General features: G+C 46.2%; 1 protein-coding gene across 1 annotated transcript in view; it reads left to right on the top strand.

The window, feature by feature from the left end:
- LOC108788101 (zinc finger protein 208-like) overlaps positions 1-23381 on the top strand; it is a 74919-nt gene that overhangs the window by 23326 nt on the left and 28212 nt on the right. The window contains exons 6-9 of the mRNA XM_018557835.1: positions 477-633; positions 1607-2208; positions 9473-9822; positions 16153-16664. Coding sequence (XP_018413337.1) covers positions 477-633; positions 1607-2208; positions 9473-9822; positions 16153-16664 — 1621 coding nt within the window. The remainder of the gene's footprint in view (positions 1-476; positions 634-1606; positions 2209-9472; positions 9823-16152; positions 16665-23381) is intronic.

The following is a 23381-nucleotide window of genomic DNA, read 5'->3' as shown; positions in this document are numbered from 1 at the left end:
ATTAAACCTCACCCTGGAGATCATCTACCTTCTGACCGGAGAGGTGAGAAGGAGGGGGGTCACATGACATCACTTTTATCTCTATAAAATACAGAGTAGAGGGATGATGATGGCAGCAGGCTGGGACTTCTCTTGTTGGGAAATGTATAGAGTGATGGCTGATCTCTCCTCACAGGATGACGTAGTTGTCAAAAAGACATTGGGAGATGGACAGAACCCCATTATGGTTCCTCTACGTTCCTTACTGGTTCCAGAAAGAAACAATGAACAGAAGATTCTAGAAGTCACCAAGAAGATCATAGAGCTGCTGACGGGAGAGGTGAGCGGTGCCGGGAATTCTGGGACATGATCCAGGAACAGACAAGGGATGTGTCTGGATGGTGACTGTATCATTGTGTGTGTCAGGTTCCTAGAAGGCGTCAGGATGTCTCCATGGAGGAGGTATTTCTAACGCTTTGTTTTACATTTACAATCAGAGTGGAAACTGGAGCTACTTAAATGTTCGTATCAAAGAAGAGATAAAAGAAGAAGAGGAGGAGTATAGTGTGATGGAGGAGTGGAGGTGTTTAGAAGAACACAAGGATCTCTACAAGGACGTCATGATGGAGGATGAGCTGCCCCTCACATCACCGGGTAAGAGGAGAGAGCAGTACGGAGGGTCCACCTAGATCCCCCATCATCTGATACACACATAGAAACAATGTATTCAGTCAGTGTGTGTGTTTCCTACAGATGGATCCAGTAAGAGGAACCATGAGATCCCTCAGGCCTGTCCTCTGTATTCCCGGGATTCCACACAGGAACATCATGAGATCCCTCAGGCCTGTCCTCTGTATTCCCGGGATTACACACCAGAAGATCGCACCATCCCTCACTATGATAAGGTAGATGGAGATGAAGATGTCAGATAATATTCTTCTATGTGGTCTCGGGATAATAGAGCTGACAATCATTGTGTGATTTTAGAGGGAAGAAGTGTTTAATATCAAAACTGAGGTTAAAGCGGAAGAAGAGACGCATGTGAGGGGAAATGTGGAGATTTTGTTTTTTTTTTTTTTTTTTTTTCATGTCCATTGAGAAACAGGAATTCTGATACAGTTGGGTTGGGTAATGCTATGTTATTGCAGGTATGCTGGGTAGGGGAAGATTTATGAGGAGGAGATACTGTACACCATATGAAAGGTCCATCTCCATTCCTCAATATAACGTCATGTGACCAACAAATGAGGAGGAGATACTGTACACCATATGAAGGTCCATCTCCATTCCTCAATATAAGGCCATGTCCCCAACAAATGAGGAGGAGATACTGTACACCATATGAAGGTCCATCTCCATTCCTCAATATAACGTCATGTGACCAACAAATGAGGAGGAGATACTGTACACCATATGAAGGTCCATCTCCATTCCTCAATATAACGTCATGTGACCAACAAATGAGGAGGACATACTGTACACCATATGATGGTCCATCTCCATTTGGTGTACCTAATTCCGTGCCAGAGATTTGGGGAACAGTTGACTACTAGACCAACATACATGACTCCTAACGGCAAAACATGAACATGCTATTATTTAATAATAACAAACATATCTCCAACAGGAGGACACAAAGGCTGGAATGACCCAGAAGGACGTCTTCTTTTATCTACAGATTATAATAAGGACGATGATGACATGGCACAGTATTTTCCAGAAGCAAGCACTGTTACTCACAATGTACATCACAAAGTGAATCCTACGGTGAAGTCAACCGATCAACAAATCGGTTTAATTATTTGGCATCCAACAATCAATCACATGCCTTTGACCCAAATGTCCAACCAAGCATTCCTTGTGCGGCTAAGTCCTTCTAATCCAGAGGAATCTCCTCTCGGTGATTCACGTCCTTTCCAGGATTGTGAAAAATGTTTGGGAAAAAAACATGTCGCGGTTGACCACAAGAGAGCTCCTACGTGGGAAAAAACCTTTTCCTGCACCGAGTGTAAAAAGTCCTTCATGAACAAAACTGATCTCGTTAGACACCAGAGAGTCCACTCTGGGGAGAAGCCCTTTTCCTGTTCCGAATGTGGAAAGTGCTTTTCTGATAAAGGAAACCGCGACAAGCACATGAGGATTCACACCGGGGAAAAGCCGTTTTCCTGTCCGGAATGCGGCAAATGTTTTGCGCAGAAGGTGACGCTGACTATCCACCAGAAAATACACGCCAGGCGACTTCTCTACCGAGAATACACACCACCGAAGCCCACGTAGAAACTCATGGTGGAGCTTTACAGGTTGAATCACCGCGTCCGTAGAACAATCGGACCATAAAGATGATGCATTCTGAAAGGATCAGCCAACCCATATGGAATACAGTGGTACCTCGCTTCACCAGGGCTTCCGTCCGCCAACAATTCGGTTCGTGGAAGTTTGTCCAAATTTTGCTTCCGTTGTGAGGGCACAGAGCAGTACGGTAATGGGTCTACCGAGGACGCGAGATACCGGCGGCTGAAGACATGGGAGGCAGACTAGGTGTTAATGCCATAAGGTCGTGCCCACCCTCTTTTCTTTTTCTCTCCCCTTCCTTATCCTCTTTTTCCTCCTTCCCCTCCTTCCCCCTTCGGCATTTATTCTCTTCTACCTCCCCCTCTCCCGCTACTATTCCCTATCTGTCTATTTTCACTTCATTTTCTCTTGCTATTCTGACTCCGATTGTTGTGCTAGTGACTTATCCCTTGCTGGGACCTCTCTGCCTGGCCTGTATAAGCAGATTCAATCACTGAGGACTATCCTTATCAGATAGCTGAACTCACCAAATACCTTTTCCATCCACAAAGTTGCTTTATTCTGAACATCAGGTTAGAGCAGATGAATGGATTGCGGTATTTAAGCGGTCAAAAGATGATACTGTCTGTAGCATGCAATGCAGATTACATGTGCCCCTGTTACATGCGGATATACATGTGGCCTGTTAGCTGCAGCCATGACACAGGAAATGCTACTGAGGAAGAAGGGTGGAGCATTACACACAAGGGGAAATGCATCATAGATGTGAGGGGAGGGAACACAGAAAAACATGTGCATTACCAAAAAAAGACCACTAGATGGCAGCACATGAACTAACCAAAGAATATCCATAGGAAAATGGTCTAAGTAAACAAACTATATAAATTCTAATATCACACTAACGTGAATGATAACTGCGGCTGTAAATACAACTATTGAGGCGGCACACTTGCTCCCAGTTATCTTGTTTGAGTATATATATATTATATAGGTACATATATCAGTTATTCTGTGATAGCCTTCACTGGTGGATCTAAATTAACGCTGCTTGCTCCTAACAACTATTGGAAGGGTGGGCCTTATTGGGTAAGACCCATGCACGTGGCGGTATGGGCCGGAGCTAAGCTGTAGTGTGACTCCTAGTTTCCAGGAGAGATGAGACCAGTCATAACCACCATCAGGGCGCTATGACTGCACCATGATTGCAACGAAGATGTATTATAGTTGTGTAACTGATGGTGTGGCCTCATATGTTTTGTTCTTTTTGTTCCTTTCCTCATGGAAAATTGGTGGAATGCATAAATAAAGAATTTACAAAAACGTTTTGCTTCCGTTCGCGGACTCCGCATCGGGTGACGAACACAACCGCAGCCATCTTCCCGGCTCTGACACGTGGTCTCTGACACTCTAGTCGAGATCGCGGTCTGATCACAGTTTGATTCGGTTCGCGACCACAATCGTGGAACGAATTAAGTTTGTGAGCCGAGGTACCACTGTATTTCAGCTTTTATTCATTAATTGATATATTTGTATTTATTTATTTAATTCATTTAAACATATTTATAATTTATTGTTTATCTTCATGTTGTAATTTCCATTAAAACTCAAACTTTTGCCCTTGTCTGCTCCGGGGATTTTCATCTCTTCCCGTTGTGTCATGAAGACGAGAATTGAGGGGGGAAGCTCTCCAACCAGGACACGGGGCATCAATAAAATGTGATTATTTAGTACCGTAGAGAAGAGGTTGGGTCTGGCAGAGGTTCTCGCCTTCTCCATTCAATAAAAAAATGGGGAAAAAAAAGTTCTGGCTGGATTTCCACTTTGATTACCGAAGGTCTCATGGAACAATGGCGGGGTTTCAGATGTACTTCTTACGGTACGTAAAGATATGCATTCCGTGATGGCGATGGAAATAAAGTTCTCATTGGTCATATGCAATGTTACCGCTCATTATTGATGTTACCACCAGGACCGGATTTCCCACAAGGCCACCAGGGCCCGGCCTCGGGGCAGCAGGGAGTAGAGGGGCAGCAGCGGTGTGAAATTGCTATTGCCTGACACCCGGGACATGCAGTTTCGGGCACCGGATGGGTAGTTTTTTCTATATTTAGTACTGCTTCGTGCTGGTCTATGGGATGTATCCGGTCTATAAATGGCGGCTCTGGATGGACAGTTGGATAAATGGCTCTATATTTAGGATGTATCCGGTCTATAAATGGCAACGTTCGCTGTACATGGTCCTGCTGTGTGTAGGAACATAGCCACCCTCATCCTTTTGCCTCCTGACATGGACTGCTGTAATATGTGGTGATGCATCCAGTGCCGGTGATGTGTCAAAAGTACGAACTTATCGAGTTGTGGGACCGCATGACTTACGGTTTCCTCAGAACTACGAGGTTTGCACACAAACTATGTTGTGCACGAGCGCCATCCACGGCATTGCCCTATACACATAGACCACAGCAATAAAGTAATAAAATGATGTAGGATGACAGTAAGCCAGCACGTTCTTTATCTCAGGTGCCCCACTCAAGCGGCGGCCATATTGAGTGGGACACCGGAGATAACGAACGTGCTGGCTTACTGTCATCCTACATCATTTTATTAATTTATTGCTGTGGTCTATGTGTATAGGGCAATGCCGTAGATGGCGCTAGTGCACAACATGTTTTGTGTGCAAACATCGTAGTTCTGAGGAAACCGGAAGTAATGCGGTCCCACATCTCGATAAGTTCGCACTTTCGACACATCACTGGCATGTATTGTAGCTCCTGGTGGCAGCCATATTATTGTAGCTCCTGGTGGCAGCCATGTTATTGTAGCTCCTGGTGGCAGCCATGTTATTGTAGCTCCCGGTGGCAATTGTAGCTCCTGGTGGCAGCCATGTTATTGTAGCTCCTGGTGGCAGCCATGTTATTGTAGCTCCTGGTGGCAGCCATGTTATTGTAGCTCCCGGTGGCAGTCATGTTATTGTAGCTCCTGGTGGCAGCCATGTTATTGTAGCTCCTGGTGGCAGCCATAATGCTGTAGCTCCTTATGGCAGACATGTTATTGTAGCTCCTGGTGGCATCCATCTTATTGTAGCTCAAATATGAAGACATGTTGACATACAACTGAATGAACAGGTCACAAGCCTTAGCTTCATCCGTCTCTCCTGACGGCAATGTTTGGTGGGTCTCAATAGGCGACCTCAGGTTTAAGCAGAGCATTCCTCCAGGTCTGCTGGGCTACAACAAAATGGCCGAGAAGAACCAATCCTCGAAGAGCCTGCCTCTTACCCATGATGCTGACCATTGGAGGGGGGGATGGGCACTATTGTTGCAGGAAGTGAATGGAACAGAGTGCGAGCAATGGAGCCGAACTGTAACAACCTGACGGAGAGGTTATTACATCTCACCTTGGAGATCATCTACCTGCTGACCGGAGAGGTGAGGAGGATTTTGGGAGCGCGCCCGACAAATTTCTTCTATTTTTTAAAATGTATTAATACTTCCCTGAAAAATTTCCTACAGTTTTATTTGAGCAACAAATCACCGGGAAGTTGGTATCGGATACATGTTTTTTGGTTGCTATTTTTATTTGTAACATTTCTTATCTGACAAAAAAGTAACAATATTTGTACAAAGGATGAAATCTAAAAACTGAAAGTGACAAGATGAAATTTTACAGAATGTAAGTTGCTGACGGCGCGCCGAGTACAAACATTTTTTTTATTTTAAACAATTTTTACTTTTTTTTATTTTTATGCATTTTTTTTTTTTCTAAAAGCTGCTCATTTTACACAATTATCTGCCGCCAAAATTTGTTACAAATTGAAACACTTTACATGGCCTTTTATTGGAAGAAAAAGTTTCCATTTGTTTAAAAAAAAATACCATCCAGGCTGCATTATGCTTAGGAGTCTATCTATTTGTTTATATATAATATATAGTTATATATACATACACTATATTACCAAAAGTATTGGCACACCCCTCCAAATCATGTGATTCGGGCCCTCCAATCCCCTCCATGGCCACAGGTGTATAGGATGAGGCACCTCGGCATGCAGAGGCTTCTACAGACATTGGATGAAAGAACGGGTCGCTCTCAGCTCAGTGACTACATGCTGAAGCGCACAGTGCGCAGAAGTCGCCAACTGTCTGCAGAGCCAATAGCTACAGACCTCCAAACTTCATGTGGCCTTCAGATTGGCACAACAACAGTGCGTAGAGAGCTTCATGGAATGGGTTTTCATGGCCGAGCAGCTGCATCCAAGCCTCACATCACCAAGTGCAATGCAAAGCGTGGGATGCCGTGGTGTAAAGCGCGCCACCACTGGACTCTAGAGAAGTGGAGACGTGTTCTCTGGAGTGACCAATCACGCTTCTCTGTCTGCCAATCCGATGGGCGTGTCTGGGTTTGCCGGTTGCCAGGAGAACGGTACTTGCCTGACTGCATTGTGCCAAGTGTAAAGTTTGGTGGGGGGGTGTTTTTCGGGGGTTGGGCTCGGCCTCTCAGTTCCAGTGAAGGGAACTCTTAAGGTATCAGCATACCAAGACATTTTGAATAACTTTGTGGAAACAGTTTGGGGACGGCCCCTTCCTGTTCCAACATGACTGCGCACCAGTGCACAAAGCAAGGTCCATAAAGACATGGATGGGGGAGTTTGGGGTGGAGGAACTTGACTGGCCTGCACAGAGCCCTGACCTCAACCCCATAGAACACCTTTGGGATGAATTAGAGCGGAGACTGCGAGCCCCTCCCCCAACATCAGTACCTGACCTCACAAATGGTCCAACATTCCCATAGACACACTCCTAAACCTTGTGGACGCCTTCCCAGAAGAGTTGAAGTTGTTATAGCGGCAAAGGGCGGAGCCAACCCAATACTGAACCCTACGGACTAAGACTGGGATGCCATTAGAGTTCATGTGCGTGTAAAGGCGTCCCAATACTTTTGGTAATACAGTGTATGTATAATCGTACACAAATAAAGGAGAGACTACCGCATTGGGACTTTTAAGATATCCTAAGATATATACAGTTGGATGTCCTGCACTGTGACTGAGTAGTAACTGATACCATGTATCTGTAAACAGCTCAAGGGGTTTTTTTGCAAATAGAATGAATATCAGTGCCTCCTAAAAAAGCTGAGAAGCTGTTGATTAGTTCAAAGTAAAGAGGGATGATGATGATGGCGGCAAACTACAACTTCATGTATTGGGAAATGTATAGAGTGATGGCTGATCTCTCTCCACAGGATGACATAGTTGTGAAAAAGACATCGGGAGATGTACAGAATCCCATTATGCTTCCTCTACGTTCCCTACTGATCCCAGAAAGAAACAATGAAGTGAAGATTCTAGAAGTCACCAAGAACATCATCGAGCTGCTGACGGGAGAGGTGAGCGGTGCCGGGAATTCTGGGACATGATCCAGGAACAGACAAGGGATGTGTCTGGGTGGTGACTGTGTGTGTCAGGTTCCTATAAGGTGTCAGGATGTCCCCATGAAAGAAGCATTTTTACTGTTTTGTTTTAAATTTATATTTAGAGCTATTTTAATGTTCGCATCAAAGAAGAGGTTAAAGAAGGAGAGGAGGAGGATGGTGTGATCAAGGAGCGGGAGTATTTAGAAACAGGCAAGGATCTCTACAAGGACGTCGTGATGGAGAATGAGCCGCCCCTCACATCACCGGGTAAGAGGAGAGAGCAGTACGGAGGGTCCACCTAGATCCCCCATCATCTGATACACACATAGAAACAATGTATTCAGTCAGTGTGTGTGTTTCCTACAGATGGATCCAGTAAGAGGAACCCACCAGAGAGATGTCCCCGTCCTCTGTATTCCCGGGATTCCACACAGGAAGATCTCACCATCCCTCACCAGGATCAGGTATAGTGGACTGAAGATATCAAACTTGACTCTATACTATATTATATGATGTTCTTCTACTGTGTATAGTCTTCGTATAATAGAGTTGACATGTTTTTTTTGTGACTTTAGAAGGAAGAAGCGATGGGTATAAAAATTGTAGTGAAAGAGGAAGAAGAGACGTACATGATAGGTGATCAACCGTCTATAAAAGATGAAATCATGGTGGCAATTACCAAGGAGGAATCTTCTGCAGATGTCGTCACAGGTATGTGTTGTATACAGCAAATACCGCAGTCAACCTTTTTATTGTACGTTCGTTCTTTCACATTTTGTTTTTTGTTAATCAGGTTTTGGTATTCAGAGTTACCGAATATTAGGAAAAATCAGCCAACCAACAAACACATTTTTGGACAGGGTGTGCTGTGCTATGAAAGAAAATATTGGCTTGTTATGACATGAGGGACAAATATCCAGTGTACCTATACCACATACCATGCTGTGGAGATACTGTACACCATATGAAGGTCCATCTCCATTCCTCAATATAACGTCATGTGACCAACAAATGAGGAGGAGATATTGTACACCATATGAAGGTCCATCTCCATTCCTCAATATAACGTCATGTGACCAACAAATGAGGAGGAGATACTGTACAGCATATGAAGGTCCATCTCCATTCCTCAATATAACGTCATGTCCCCAACAAATGAGAAGGAGATACTGTACACCATATGAAGGTCCATCTCCATTCCTCAATATAACGTCATGTCCCCAACAAATGAGGAGATACTGTACACCATATGAAGGTCCACCTCCATTCCTCAATATAACGTCATGTCCCCAACAAATGAGGAGGAGATACTGTACACCATATGAAAGGTCCATCTCCATTCCTCAATATAACATCTGGGGAATGTTGGCCAACTTATGTGATTTCTAAATGCAAAAACATTAACAATGAATATGTTGTTGTTCTTATTAATAATAAAATATCTCCAACAGGAGGACACAATGGCTGGAACACCCCGGAGGGACGTCTCCTTTTATCTGCACACTATAATGAAGATAATGCCATGGCACACAATCCTCCAGGAGTAAGCAATGTTACTCAAAATGTACATCACAAACTTAACCATACGGTAAGCTCAACAGATCGGCTTCATTTTGAGGATTGCGAAGACAAATCACATACTATCATCCCAAATTTCCATCCAAGCTTCCACAGTACATACAAACCGCCAGATCTTTCTAACCCTGAGGAATCTTCTCCCAATAATTTGCATCCTTTCCAGAATTGTGAAAAATCCTTCATCAGAAGACATGACCGGGTTGGCCACCAGAGGACCGACACCAGTGAGAAAATCTTTTCGTGTTTTGTGTGTGAGAAGTCCTTTCTTAGGAGATCAGAACTCATTCGACACGAGAGAATCCACACCGGGGAAAGGCCCTTCTCGTGTTCGGAGTGCGGAAAGTGTTTCACCAACAAGTCAGAACTCACAATACACCAGAGAGTGCACACCGGCGAGAAGCCCTTTTCCTGTTCCGAGTGTGGGAAGTGTTTCTCCAATAAAGGGAACCGTGACAAACACATGAGGATTCACACGGGGGAGAAGCCGTTTTCCTGCCCATATTGCGGCAAATGTTTTGCACAGAAGGTAACACTAATTATCCACCAGAGGACACACACCACGTGAGGCAGTCGAAGTGGAACAGCCAACCCATATGGAATATTTTAGGTTTTTTTACTGTGGCGTCATCTGTTTTTTTTCTTCACTACCTCGAAAAAGTCAATTTCTAACTTAGTGTATTTTTATCTTGTAGTTTTTTTTGTACTTAAAAGTTTTTGCCGGGTTCTGGGAAATATCCCCTTTTCCTGTTGTGTCACGCAGGCGAGGATTGAGGGGGAATCCCACCAACAAGGACACAGGCATCAATAAACCAATTTATTTAGTTGTGCGGAGAAGGTTTTGATCTGCTTTTTATGGCTGTGTGTGTCCCCGCTGGAGAGACTTCCTGTCCCGATGGAAGCTGTTAGACAGGAAGTCAGGGAAGTTTCCCCAACAGGGATACAGATTACTGTTCTCACCTTCTCCGTTCCGTCACAAATATTGATTTCCTGTCACGTACCTGAGTGGAGACCGATGGTTGAGGAGGCTTCGCTTGCAGCTGGTGTCCCTCGACCCCGAGGATGGGAACAGAGGAGGAGTGACAGCGAGCTGCACGAGTGCCAAGGATGTAGCAGACACTTGTGCCAGGTAGAAAGTCCAGAATCTGGAATGGAGGCAGGTCAGGCAGAGCCGAGGTCAAGCCGGGCGGGCAGCAGTGTGTTTGAAGCAGAAGAGGGGAGCGAGATCCAAACAGAAGCCAAGGGTCAAGCCAGGCGAGCAGAAAAGTACAAAACAGGAGGCAGAAGGAAGTCCAATGAACAGGCCGAGGTCAGGAGGCGGGGCAGCAATCAAGAATGGTCAGAGGCAATCCGGGTCTAACACAGGAAGTCAGTAAACAAGGCAGAAGCAAGGAACACGGGGGACTAGCTGAAGATCAGAAACTAAGGATATGGCAGGCTGCTTTATATAGGCCAGGGATGTCCAAAATGCGGCCCTCCAGCTGTGGTGGAACTACGAATCCCATGAGGCTTTGCAAGATTCTCACATCCACAGGCATGACTCCGGGAGAGAGATGCTTCATGGGATTTGTAGTTTCACCACAGCTGGAGGGCCGGAGTTTGGACATCCCTGACATAGGCCAATCCATTAGCAGCAGACGTGTCATTTCCTGTGCGCACGTTTTTGGGCAGAAGTTCGTTGTGCGCGCATGCGCAGAGGTGCTTGGTGCCTTACATTTCCAGCGGATGTCCACTTTTTTTTTATAACTGAACAACAATGGGGGTCTCAGGCTGTCCTTCCTTCTTATGTATAATGAAGATATGCATTGCGTGACGGCAATAAAAGTTCTCATTTGGTAAACCTTGGCGTGGACTCTTCATATGTACTGTTACCATTGGCCGGAATGACTTGTCCTTCATCGACAACCCTACGAGGGTGACCCATTGGAGGTTGGCCCTTGGAGAAGGTTATGGATCTGCTGAGCAAAAGCTGGACGCGCGAGTCCAAGGTTCTAGCCGGTTGGCCTGTGGGTTGTCAGAGGGTACTCACCATGGGGAAGTAGCAATGGACGATGAACTGAGGTCATGACAGAGAATCACACAATGGTCTCGGCCCTTCTTTATGTAGACATTCCAGAAATACATACAGGAAGGTGTACAATATACACATAAAGCCAATGCCTCTCGGTGTAGCTACTCTCGCGTTGCTAGAAGGCCTGTAGGGAGCATTTCCCGATTCCTGGATAAGACATAGGCAAGGGATGTACATGGGGATAGCTGGTAACACATAGAGCATCCTCTACAACAGTGGTTTTCAACCTGTGGGTCACAACGCACTGTTGAGGGGGTCACCACATGCTTTGTGCTGCGCTAGGTGACAGGCTCCTCAGCCACCTCCTAGAGCAGCAGTGTCAGCTCTCCGGCCGCGGCGCTAGATGGTGCTGCAGCACCGGCAGCCGAGGAGCATCAAAGAGAGGGGAACGGGCGGTAATGAGGGGAGTTGAATGCCGGCTTGACCACCAAGGAGCCCCACTGGCCACCACAGAGCCCACACTGGCCACCAGAGAGCCCCAGTGAGCACGAGAGAGCCCCATTGATCGCAAGAAAGCCCCATTGAGCTCACATGAGCCCACACTGGCCAACTGAGAGCACACACAGATACTAGTATTGGTGCATTCCTAAATTTTACCATCGGGGGTGACCACAACCTGGCAAATGTTACCAAGGGATCCCAGCCCTAGAAAGGTTGAGAACCACTGCTCTACAAGGATCGTCCGTTCTTTTATTAAGCCGGGACACTGTTGGCTCAATGGTGGGGACAGCCCACTTTACAAAATAGACTCCTCAAATGGGTATCGGATTGCAAAACGTTTTAGTAGTCTTCGGACCTCTCCGGGACCCTACACAGGTAGCAGCGTTGGTGGAAGCTACGTGCTGCTCCTCCATTTTTAAATTGGTGCATCAGTGAAAGCCGAAATGGTCTCCCTAAACCGAGCAGTTATGGTGGCTGCCAGCGCCTTCTCAGGGACAGCATCTTCAGGCGAGGATTTATGAGTGTTTTGGAGCCTCGGCTGCTAAGGGCTTAGAGACTGCCGAGGCTACAGGCAGGTCAGATAATGACTCTGCAGGTGAAGGTGCTGAGGTACATGAATGGCCTCCACCATCATCATTATCAGCATTTAAATTTGCAATATGGCCCATGAAATCCTGCAGAGAAGTCCTCCCTGGTTAAAAGTCGAGGAGGGAGCCACACTTGATGGATCTAATATAGACTCCAAGAAATATAAAGACTCACTCAGGCGATGACACATAGAATGTCTATTGTGGCGCACACGTATACAGAAGTCTTCTGGTGGTGATGTCATTGGAGCAGCAGAGGTTTGGAATACTAGGCAGCCCATTCTCTTCATTTCTGTAGGTAATCACTGAGGATAAGGTCCTGGTGGCAGCTATATTATTGTAGTTCCTGGTGGCAGCCATATTATTGTAGCTCCTGGTGGCAGACATATTATTGTAGTTCCTGGTGGCAGACATATTATTGTAGCTCCTGGTGGCAGCTATATTATTGTAGCTCCTGGTGGCAGCTATATTATTGTAGCTCCTGGTGGCAGCTATATTCCTGGTGGCAGCCATATTATTGTAGCTCTGGGTGGCAGACATATTATTGTAGTTCCTGGTGGCAGCTATATTATTGTAGCTCTGGGTGGCAGCTATATTATTGTAGCTCTGGGTGGGAGCCATATTATTGTAGCTCTTGGTGGCAGACATATTATTGTAGCTCTCGGTGGCAGCCATATTATTGTAGTTCCTGGTGGCAGACATATTATTGTAGCTCTGGGTGGGAGCCATATTATTGTAGTTCCTGGTGGCAGACATATTATTGTAGCTCTGGGTGGCAGACATATTATTGTAGTTCCTGGTGGCCGATATATTATTGTAGTTCCTGGTGGCAGTCATGTTATTGTAGCTCTGGGTGGCAGCCATATTATTGTAGTTCCCGGTGGCAGCCATATTGATGTAGCTGCTGGTGGCAGACATATTATTGTAGTTCCTGGTGGCAGACATATTATTGTAGCTCTGGGTGGCAGCCATATTATTGCAGATCGCATATGAAGACATGTTGACATACAACTAAATGAACAGGTCACATGCCTTAGAAATTCATCCTGGTCTCAGCTGATGGCAATGTTTGGTGGGCTTCAGTAGATTACCTCAGGTTTGAGCATTATTTCACACTGAATAGTGTGTTCCTCTAGATCTTACTTATGAAGTGCGAGCAATGGAGCCAAACGGCAACAGCCTGACGGAGAGGATATTACGGCTCACCCTGGAGATCATCTTCCTGCTGACTGGAGAGGTGAGGAGGATTCTGGGACAAATTTGTTTCATTTTTATGATTGATACACATCTGAAAATGGTCAACAGGTTACAAGACAAAGTTTTGCAGAATTTGTTACTGACGGCTTCCTTGCCGAACCACAGGTGGATATTATTTGTTCATTGCAGCTCTGCCCGCACTCGGCCTTGAAGGGGTGTCCTCCTAAGACTGATCAGGCTCAGCACCTCCTCATTGCACAGCGTTCCGGAGAGCCCCCAGCCTTACACAACACCCATGGTCTCACGTCTTTAAGTTCACAGTCAATGAGCCAGTCCATATAAGCTCCAGGCCATGCACACTGTTACACAGTTCTTAGTCTAAGGTCAGGACTTCTCCCGTGCATGCAAAGTTTCTCATGACCTTGCACCACCACATCATGAGGATTCCCGAACTCGGCCCCTTACAAGATCAGTACAAAGAGGGACCATACATGTTGGAAGTTGCAGTTGGATGTCCTGCACTGTGATTGATATTGTCCTAGCAGAGTAGTGACTGGAAACATCTCAAAGGCTTATAAGAAATATCATTACCTCTAAAAGAGAGATGTCATCAATCATATCACAGCAAAGAGGGATGATGATGGTAAAAAAATGTATTCAGTGATGGCTGATCTCTCTCCACAGGATGACATAGTTGTGAAAAAGACATCGGGAGATGGACAGGACTCCATTATGGTCCCTCTATGTTCCCTACTGATCCCAGAAAGAGACAACGAGCAGAAGATTCTAGAAGTCACCCAGAAGATCATCGACCTCCTGACAGGAGAGGTGAGCGGTGCCGGGAATTCTGGGACATGATCCAGGAACAGACAAGGGATGTGTCTGGATGGTGACTGTATCATTGTGTGTGTCAGGTTCCTATAAGGTGTCAGGATGTCTCCAGGCGTTTTCACTGTTTTGTTTTACCTTTACATTCAGAATGGAAACTGGAGCTACTTTAATGTTCAGATCAAACAAGAGATAAAAGAAGAAGAGGAGAAGGAGGAGGATGGTAAGTTGAAGGAGAAGGAGTGTGTAGAAGGACACCGGGATCTCTACAAGGACGTGGTGATGGAGAATGAGCCGCCCCTCACATCACCGGGTAAGAGGAGAGAGCAGTACGGAGGGTCCACCTAGATCCCCCATCATCTGATACACACATAGAAACAATGTATTCAGTCAGTGTGTGTGTTTCCTACAGATGGATCCAGTAAGAGGAACCCACCAGAGAGATGTCCCCGTCCTCTGTATTCCCGGGATTCCACACAGGAACATCTCACCGTCCCCCACCATGATCTGGTAGGTGGGACTGGAAATGTCTAACTTAAACTGTATTAGATTATATTCTTCTGTGTGGTCTCGGGATAATGGAGCTCACAATCATTGTGTGATTTTAGGGTGTAGAAGTGTTTGATATCAAAACTGAGGTTAAAGCGGAAGAAGAGACGCATGTGAGGGGAAATCAGCTGTCTGGGAAGGAAGCTGAAATCATGATGACAATTACCAAGGAGGAATCTTCTCTAGATGCCAATACAGGTAAGCACTTCACATTTTTATTTTAGGTCCATTCTGTCAGATTTCAGATTGTATTTATCGAGTTTATGTATGCAGATTGTCCAATAATGATAAAAATAGCTTGTTATGACATGATGGAAAAATATCCAGTGACTCATACCACATCCCATGCAATGGAGATACTGTACACCATATGAAGGTCCATCTCCATTCCTCAATATAATGTCATGTGACCAACAAATGAGGAGATACTGTACACCATATGAAGGTCCATCTCCATTCCTCAATATAACGTCATGTGACCAACAAATGAGAAGGAGATACTGTACACCATATGAAGGTCCATCTCCATTCCTCAATATAACATCATGTGACCAACAAATGAGGAGGAGATACTGTACACCATATGAAGGCCATCTCCATTCCTCAATATAACATCATGTCCCCAACACATGAGGGAGGAAGAAGGTCCTTCTCCATTCTTCGCCATGTCAATGTCATCAGTGTATGTACACCTCCACCAAATGTGCTTTAGTTTATTTGGTTATATTGTACACCTTATCAGACCGCTTACTTGCATTGTGGTGATTGCTGTACCTATTATCATGCCAGAGATCTGCAGAACAGTTGACTACTAGATCAACATACGTGCCTCCTAACTGGAAAACATGAAGAATGAACATACTTTTACTAATAACAAATATTTCCAACAGGAGGACACAATGGATGGAATACCTCAGAGGGACGTCTTATTCTATCTGCAGAATATGATAAAGAAGATGATGACACGGGACAATATTCTCCAAGAATAAGGATTATTGGTCAAAATATACACCACAAACATAATCGTATCGGAAGATCAACGGATCAGTTTAATTCTGATGAGTCCAAAGATAAATCACACACTATTATCCCAAATGTCCAACCAAGCTTTCACAGTGGAGATAAGTCACCAGATCTTTCTAATCTTGACGACTCTCATCCCAATAATTTGCATCCTTTTCAAGAACATATAAAAAACCATGACCTGGTTGTCCACCAGAGAATATCTACCGTTGAAAAACTCTTTCCGTGTTCTGTGTGTGAGAAGTCCTTCTTGAAGAGATCAAAACTCGTTCGACACCACAGAACCCACACTGGAGAAAAGCCCTTCTCGTGTCCTGAGTGCGGAAAGTGCTACACACAGAAATCGAAACTGATTCAACACCAGAGAAACCACACCGGGGAGAAGCCCTTCTCGTGTTCCGAGTGCGAGAAGTCCTTCGTCAATAAACCAAAACTCATTCAACACCAGAGGATCCACACCGGGGAAAAGCCCTTCTCGTGTTCCGAGTGCGGAAACTCTTTCAACCTACCAACACTACTCAAAACGCACCAGAGAGTTCACACCGGAGAGAAGCCCTTTTCCTGTTCCGAGTGTGGAAAATGCTTCTCCAATAAAGGGAACTGTGATAAGCATGTCAGAATTCACACCGGTGAGAAGCCATTTTCCTGTCCGGAATGCGGCAAATGCTTTGCACAGAAGGTGACGCTGACTATCCACCAGAGAATACACACCAGATGAGACCACTGAAAATCCTATGAAGCTTAACTCAAAACTTTTGATCTTGTCTGTGGAGCGCCCACCCCGAAGGAGCCGCTGAATGCCCGGTTCATCTGTCTAGGGGTATGTTCTTCAGCTGCCCACCCATTAGCACTAACCGCCCTTCTTCTGGTGTCCATAAACTGATGTCCACTCCAATAGTATAATGCTGAATAACCATTTATTGAACATCTTCACTGGGGAGAGAGGGTATGGGGATCCTAGACATCCAGGGTGTAACAGACTCCAGACTCACCAGACCCGGTTGGCATATCAGTGTAGATCCACTTGAGAGGCAGCAGATAGCAACTGAAATAGCAGATGAGCAAGGATGAGTATAGATCCTCAACAGGAAAGATACCGGCCATGCTCCCTAAGTCCTTAGGTTCCAGGAAACTTCATTGGTTCTGGGTCTCCTCCTCTAACAGCAACACAGGCCTCCTCCATGTTGGAGTGGGGGGGGGCAGGCTGAACAGCACCCAGCCCTAATCCGTGGTTTGCCCCGGCTAGTCTGAGCACATGGCAAATCCCTCCAGTATATGTACCCTATCCCAGCATGCACCACTGGCTGAGAGAAACCCAGTGATTGACTGCTGTACTGTACGTACACTACAGAGCCTCTCATTGGCTGTCCCACAATATGACAGAGTCACACTCCGCCCAGGGGGGTTACAGGCAATGCCAGACACCTGGAATTAACCAGATAATTGCCACTACAAATCCAGCCAGGCTGAGTACAGCCCTGGGTAACACTAAATGTCTAGTAGCCACATCACAGAAGGTGAAGGTGGCTACATCTGTTTTGGGGATTTTACATTTGTAAGGTCATGCAGACAGGGACTGAGGGAAAATCTCTGCAACAAGGACACCATCCTTGGCAGGCATCACTAAAACTGTTTAGTAGAGTGTGGAAAAGGTTGACCTCCTTTTTATGGCTATACATGACTCCATAGGAGATACAGTGGGGCAAAAAAGTATTTAGTCAGCCACCAATTGTGCAAGTTCTCCCACTTAAAAAGATGAGAGAGGCCTGTAATTGGCATCATAGGTAGACCTCAACTATGAGAGACAAAATGAGAAAACAAATCCAGACAAATCACATCGGCTGATTTGGAACCAATTTATTTGCAAATTATGGTGGAAAATAAGTATTTGGTCAATATCAAAAGGTCATCTCAATACTTTGTTATATATCCTTTGTTGGCAATGACAGAGGTCAAACGTGTCCTGTATGTCTTCACAAGGTTGGCACACACTGTTGCTGGTATGTTGGCCCATTCCTCCATGCAGATCTGTCATCAGTGGATTTCCTTTTTAATTACTGAAGTTCTTTGGGAACAGTGGTGGGGTCTCAAGCAGTCCTTTCTTTTTTTATGTTACAGAAACATTGTGATGGCAATAAAACAAAGTTCTCATTAGTAAACCATGGCGTGGACTCTCGTTTTGTTTCGTATGTAATGCCACAAGTACTCGTTCTTCATCAGCAACACGACAAGGGGGATCTGTAGAAGGTTAAGGGGCTCATTTAAGAAAGTTCTATACAGAGGGTCTGACAAGTATAGGACAGTCCCCCGGACGGAACTTTTATAAAATGAACCCCTTTGTGCTTTCTAAGTGAAGAAATGGAAAATTGATTATCTGCTCAACATTCTAGAGGGGGACATGAGAGGCCAGATATCTAATCTGATGGCCAGAGGGTAGGCCCCATGGGAAAATAACAGGCATCCAAACCTGAAAAAGTCATTTCAGGGAGGTGCCCTTCTCATTTCAGGGAGGTGCCCTTCTCATGTCATGGATGTGCCCTTCTCATTTCATGGATGTGCCCTTCTCATTTCAGGGAGGTGCCCTTCTCATTTCAGAGAGGCCCCCTTCTCATTTCAGAGAGGTGCCCTTCTCATTTCATGGAGTTGCCCTTCTCATTTCAGGGAGGTGCCCTTCTCATTTCAGGGAGGTGCCCTTCTCATTTCAGAGATGTGCCCTTCTCATTTCAGGGAGGTGCTCTTCTTACCCCACCCCACCATCCGTGGGGAGGGGGGGTTGATGGTAGAGAGGACACCTCCCTGAAATGATGGCAGATAGCAGAAGCTAATGCTTCCCTTGCTATCTGCTGTTTCTTTTTGTATTCTGACACCTACTGCCATCAGAATAATAAAAAAACAACAACAACGGACAGCAGGGGAATGAAAAGCTAGGCTGCTATTGGCTATTTCAATCTGCAATAGCTGATAGCAGGCTGGCTATTGCACCCGCCCGTCAAATCAGCAGAGGAGGACCTGATGGAAAACTTCCGCTCTACCTCTGCTGATTGACAGCAGCCAGTGGGCGGGTGCAATAGCCCAGCCTGCTATCGGCTAATGCAAATTGAAATAGCCAATAGCAGCCTAGCTATTCATTCCTATGCTGTTTTTCTTTTTTTACTGTGATGGCGGGTTGGCGGCCTCGATGTAAAAAGGCCCCGATGTGAAAAAAAAAAAAAAAACAGATAGCAGGGAAAGGTTTACAAACCTTTCCGGGATAAAATGTTTCTCTCGCGGGCGTATCTCATAGCGCGAGACTCCCGGGAACGTCCGGGAGAGTTGAGATGTCTGAAATAGCAGCAGGTGACGAAGGGAGGCCTCCACAGAGAGAGAGAGTCTTGGCCATTGTAATGGTTGCGGGAAGTTGGTCTGGTTTCCTTGGTTACGGGCCTTGTGCATGTTGCCAGGGTGCGTGGCGCACAGCATGCCGGCAGTTAAACTGTGACCTGGGAGAGTTGGCTGTGTGGAAGCAGAGTGCGGAGGATGGACTGCCATGCTACATGTAAGGACAACACTGTAAGAGATAACACTGCGGGTCCTGGTCTGGGTATACGGGATCCATCTGACCACTCATGGACATACTGGCAATCTGTGTTTTCCTGCCTGCACGGAACGAGCTCTTCTCCTCATACAAGAGAAGTAAATATGACTCTGCTCTGCATTAAAAGGACCAAAAACATGGGAAACCCTGCAGCCATTTTTTAAAAATTGTTTATTAAGACTCTCTAGGAATACATACGGGTAGCAGCGGTGTCACCATGGGGGTGCGGCCTGCACCCGGGTGACACCATTGGAGAGGCGACGCCAAAATGACTGACAATCATTTTGGTGTCAAAAGTCGGGCACTCGGTCATGGACCAAGAGCCCGACCGTTTTCAGGAGCAAGGAGGGGACCCGCCGGGTGAACGTCCCTTCCTCTCCCTGCCGGAGTCCATCACCAAGATGGCCGCGGGCAGGTATCAATGAGTGCTTATGCACGATGACGTCAAAGTGGGCTGTCACACGGTCCCCGCTCCGGGTGACACCCGGCCTCGGGACGCCCCCGACATGTAAGTCTGCCATCTACACAGAAAACAAATTACGTTGAGACTCTGGCCACCCAAAACTTGAATCGGATGAAATCTGAGCGGCCGGAGGCCCTGTCGGCAGCACCCGGTGCAACAAAAGTTACTGTTTACATTTTTTGGTCAAAGGAGCTGGTTGGACAGTTGTCGGCCATAAAGTGCCTGTATCCAATCAAAGGCAGGCACGGTTCAAGACAAGACTTCCTGGAGTTCTGATCTCCTGGGTCCCCTCGCAGCACTCACCAGTTGCTCCCCCTGACCTCCACTTCATTACTAAACTCAGTAGTGACTTGGAGGTCAGCAGGAGGAACCAGCGAGTGCTGGAGGAAGACCCAACACTCCTGGAAGTGGATTTCGGTAGATGATTCTTTACCAATGGAGCGGCGATGGCGGCACGAGTGGAAGGAAGTACCAACACACTTCAAACAATAATAACCAGTGTCGTCACAAGGGGGGTGCGGCCCACACCCGGATGACACCATTGGAGGGGTGACCCCCCTCTGAAAAGTCGGGCGCTCGGTCGTGGACCGAACGCCCAACAGTATCAGGAGAGAGGAGGGGACCCGGCGGGATTGCCGGAGCAGTCGATCCGAAGGGCTGCTGTACGGGATACTCACTATAGCCCGTACAGCAGCCGAAGGCGGCCGAGCGGCTCAGCTATGCTTCAGCGTGACTGAGCCGAAGTGACACCCGAACGGTCTGCCGAAGGCCCCGCAAATGACAGCTCCTCCCAGTTTTAATGACAGATCAGCGTCCCCAAATGACCTAGGGACGCTGATCTGTCATTAAACAATAACGACTGGGCGGGGCCAGCCGTGACGTCACCTGCAAATGACAGCTCCTCCCAGTTTTAATGACAGATCAGCGTCCCCAAATGACCTAGGGACGCTGATCTGTCATTAAACAATAACGACTGGGCGGAGCCAGCCGTGATGTCACCGTTGGCTCCGCCCAGTTGTTATTTATTGGCCCGGGACCTGCTAGAAGACTCTAGCAGGTGCCGGCCAATAGGAAACTGTCACTGCTAGCTCCGCCCAAATAGTTTTTAATGTTACTATTTATCTACATTTTTTTTCAACCTTATTTCTTTTTTTTTGGGACTCTTTTCACATATTATCTTTTCTGCTCGGTACCACGGATTTACCGAGCAGAACGGCCGCGCCGAGTGCCGCTCGGCAGCATTCGGCTATTGAGTCACTGCCGCTCGGCCCCTATGTGAGTGAGTGAGCTGCCGGAGCTTCGGCTCAGCCGATCCAGATGTGGGATCGGCTGAGTCGAAGTCCTTCTGCACTTCGGCTCACCCGAAACACAGCGGAGCATGTTCGGCTCAGCGAAGGCAGCCGATGTACGCCAGAAATCAGCCGCGCAAGCCAGAAGTGAATAGCCGGACGTAGTTCGGCTCACTTCACTTTCGGCTGGGTTGTTCACTCGGCTGCCTTCGGCAGCTTTGCGAATCACCCCCCTAGGTACCGCTTTCTCTTCCTTCCTGTCGATATTCCATGAGGATAAGTTCCAGTTCACAGCCATAATAATGAAGCTCGTATAGGAAGACATGTTAAAAGGAACATGTTCCATGCATTCTCTGTGTTCCAAGGTCTGCTGGGCTACAACAAAATGGCCGACGAGACCCAATCCTCGAAGAGCCTGCCTCTTACCCATGATGCTAAACATTGGAGGATGGGCACTATTGTTGCAGGAAGTGAATGGAGCAGAGTGCGAGCAATGGAGCCGAACTGCAACAACCTGCCGGAGAGGATATTACGGCTCACCCTGGAGATCATCTACCTGCTGACCGGAGAGGTGAGGAGGATTCTGGGAGCGCGCCTAACAAGCGTGTTTAATTTTTTTTTAATTTATACCCACCTGGAAATAATACTTTTTCTACAGTTTTATTCCAGCAACCAATCCCCGGGGACGTTGCCATGTTTTTTGTTTTCGTTTTTCATTTGTAACAAACAATGACTTGCAGTAATTTAAAAAAAATTTTGGTAAAATGTAAAAATTGTTTTTAATCGGCACAAAATTTTTTTGCCGAATTTGTTACCGCCAGCTTCCAAATCGCAACCTTGTGAGATTGGCTGCATGAGACCCTGTGACTTCTAATGGCAGCACCGGTGACCTGAAGGGTTCAAATGAGTATGGCCACGTTCCTCTTAACCACTCGCCGCCCGGAGCAATTTCTTACATTGGCGCACACTTGATAAAATCTGAATTTTTGGCCAGAAAACAGCTTCCGACCCCCAAACAATGATATATTTTCTGAAAACAGAGGCTTTGTAGAATAAAAAGATGCCAGTTGCAATTTTTTAGGTCGCGCGGTATTTGCGCAAATGTTTTATCAAACCGGTATTTTTAGGCTAAAATACACTAAAATGAGATTTAGTGCACAGAAACGGAATATAATGCCCAATATTTTGGTAAAATATAAAAGACGGGGTCACTCCGGGTAAATAGACACCAAACATGTCAAGTCTTAAAATTGCGTGCGTTCGTGAAACCACAAAAAAGTACAATAACCAAAATTTCCCATAGGCGACGATCTAAACGCTTTTACAGCTCATCAATTTAGTGTTACCAGTGATTGGTGACCCTAGAATTATTGCTCTCACTCTGACGCTCGCGACGATATGTAACATTGGTGATGTAGGCGCATCCGACGTGTGTTTGTGTATGTGTGCGGGGTCGGGGGACTTTAAAAACATTTTTTTTGCGTTTTTTAAATATTTTTTTATTTGTTAAATTGATTTTTACAATTTTATTTTCTATTTATTTATTAATTTTTTACCCTCCGCTTTATTGCTATTGCATAGGGGCCTAACAAGCCCCCTATATAATGGCAAATATAAAGTGACAGGTCCTCTTTACGGAGACATCAGTAGTCTTTCAGACCCCTAATGTCACCTGGGGACCCCAAAGAAGCTGGTGAAGCAGAGATCTGCTTCACCAGCTTCTTGTTCTGGCTCTAGGAGCCATAAAATGTGCTCAGTGACACCGGAAGTGATGTAATGCACATCACTTCCTGGTCCAGTGATCAGAGGCGGCAGCAGCCCGAGGCCGGGTGTCACCTGGAACGGTTACCGGGTGATACTCCGCCGTGATGTCACCACGCATGCGCGATGACCTTATTGATACCTGCCGGTGGCCATCTGGACGCCGGCAGAGAGAGGAGGGGACAGTCAATAAGGTATAAGGTATGCCGCCGGGTCCCCTCCTCTCTCCCTAAACTGTCGGGCGCTCGGCCCATGACCGAGTGCCCGACTTTTCAGAGGGGGGTGACACCACAATCACTGTCAGTCATTGACTGTCTTCAAAATCAATTTTCATTCCAAA

This window comes from Nanorana parkeri, unplaced genomic scaffold (genome assembly GCF_000935625.1).
Source record: "Nanorana parkeri isolate BGI_ZX_2015 unplaced genomic scaffold, ASM93562v1 scaffold305, whole genome shotgun sequence".
In the NCBI taxonomy this organism is placed as follows: Eukaryota; Metazoa; Chordata; class Amphibia; order Anura; family Dicroglossidae; genus Nanorana; species Nanorana parkeri.
This window is presented reverse-complemented; position numbering and strand designations above follow the sequence as displayed.